Source organism: Ornithodoros turicata, chromosome 7 (genome assembly GCF_037126465.1).
Source record: "Ornithodoros turicata isolate Travis chromosome 7, ASM3712646v1, whole genome shotgun sequence".
Lineage (NCBI taxonomy): Eukaryota > Metazoa > Arthropoda > Arachnida > Ixodida > Argasidae > Ornithodoros > Ornithodoros turicata.
Window position 1 is genome coordinate 5,802,931 of NC_088207.1, and position 1,384 is coordinate 5,804,314.

General features: G+C 56.3%; 1 protein-coding gene across 1 annotated transcript; it reads left to right on the forward strand.

Annotated features, from left to right (window-relative positions):
• The first annotated feature begins 230 nt into the window (after nucleotides 1-230).
• Nucleotides 231-1,106, forward strand: LOC135400399 (uncharacterized). Its single transcript, XM_064632241.1, has one exon. The coding sequence runs from the start codon at nucleotides 231-233 to the stop codon at nucleotides 1,104-1,106; it is 876 nt and encodes a 291-aa protein (XP_064488311.1).
• Nucleotides 1,107-1,384: the final 278 nt, after the last annotated feature.

The window sequence follows — 1,384 nt, forward strand, 5'->3', positions numbered from 1 at the left end:
GAGGTTTCTCAGTGGCTCCACCTGAGTTGCAAAGTTTGCAATAAACATGGAGTGAAATTGTGGCGGCTTTGCCATCGGCATCGCGGCGCCGCTGTTGTTGAGGCGCGAGCAAAATAAACGTTCGTTCACTTGCTCCCTTGCGAGCTACCAGGAAGGTTGTCCCTTACTTGTGTCACTTGTCGCTACAACTGGTGACCCGGACGTGGAACCCTAACGTTCCATCCGCCATTATGTCTACTGGCGATGCTCCCCCAACTGGGCAAGCCTTAGCGACAAACTCAGTTACACCGGTATCCTCCATCGCCGTCAAACTTCCTCCGTATTGGGATCGCAACCCCGCGACGTGGTTTATTCAAGCGGAAGCACAGTTTCACCTCTCCGGCATCTCGGCCGAACGTACCAAGTATTACCACGTCATCGCGGCCCTTTCACCATCAGCGGCAGAAGAAGTGTTTGATATCATTGCCAACCCTCCCGCCGATACCCCGTACCAAGCCCTGAAAGCGGCACTCTTGAAGCGTACATCGCCGTCCGACCGCGCCCGTCAGCAACAGCTGTTGTCAGCTGAAGAACTAGGCGACCGGCGCCCAACCCAACTGCTGCGCCGGATGAAACAGTTACTCGGCGAAGGAAGCAATGCCAGTACCGTCAGTTTCCTCCGCGAGCTATTCCTCCAACGGCTCCCTAAAAATGTCCAGATGGTTCTTGCCAGCACTCACAACCTCGGCATTGAAGAGCTAGCGAGTTTGGCTGACGCAGTCATGGAAGTCGCATCACCTGCTACTATGACCTTGGATTCCGTCCAAGCGCCTCAAGTCGATCCTCCCCCAAGTGTACCTCCCTTCCCTGACGCCAACTCGAATTTCGCCACTCTTTCTCAACAAGTCGCTCACCTGACTCAATTAGTTGCGGCTTTGTCCACTCAATCCCGCTCTCCGTCGCCACGTCGCCAGCGTTTCCGCTCCCTCAACCGGTCTCCTCGCCATCGCAGCCCAGGTTGGCGCGACAGGAACGGGCTTTGCTGGTACCATCACCGCTTCGGCCAGGAAGCCCGACACTGCTTCCAACCTTGCGCGTGGGCGGGAAACCCGCCGGCCAACCACTAGTGGCGGCGAGTGGACGTGGCCCTAATGATTGCCGCCTTTTTCACATCGTGGACCGTACCTCCGGCATGTGTCTTCTCGTGGATACTAGCGCTGAAGTTATCGTAATCCCTGCCTCGAAACTCAGCCGCCGCTCCCGAGAACCTTGCTTATCCCTCAATGCGGCCAATTCAACCACCATCCCTGTATACGGCCAAAAGTACTTAACCCTAAACCTTGGATTGCGACGAACCTTCCGCTGGCTGTTCCTGATCGCCGATGTTCACCAGGCGATCTTAGGA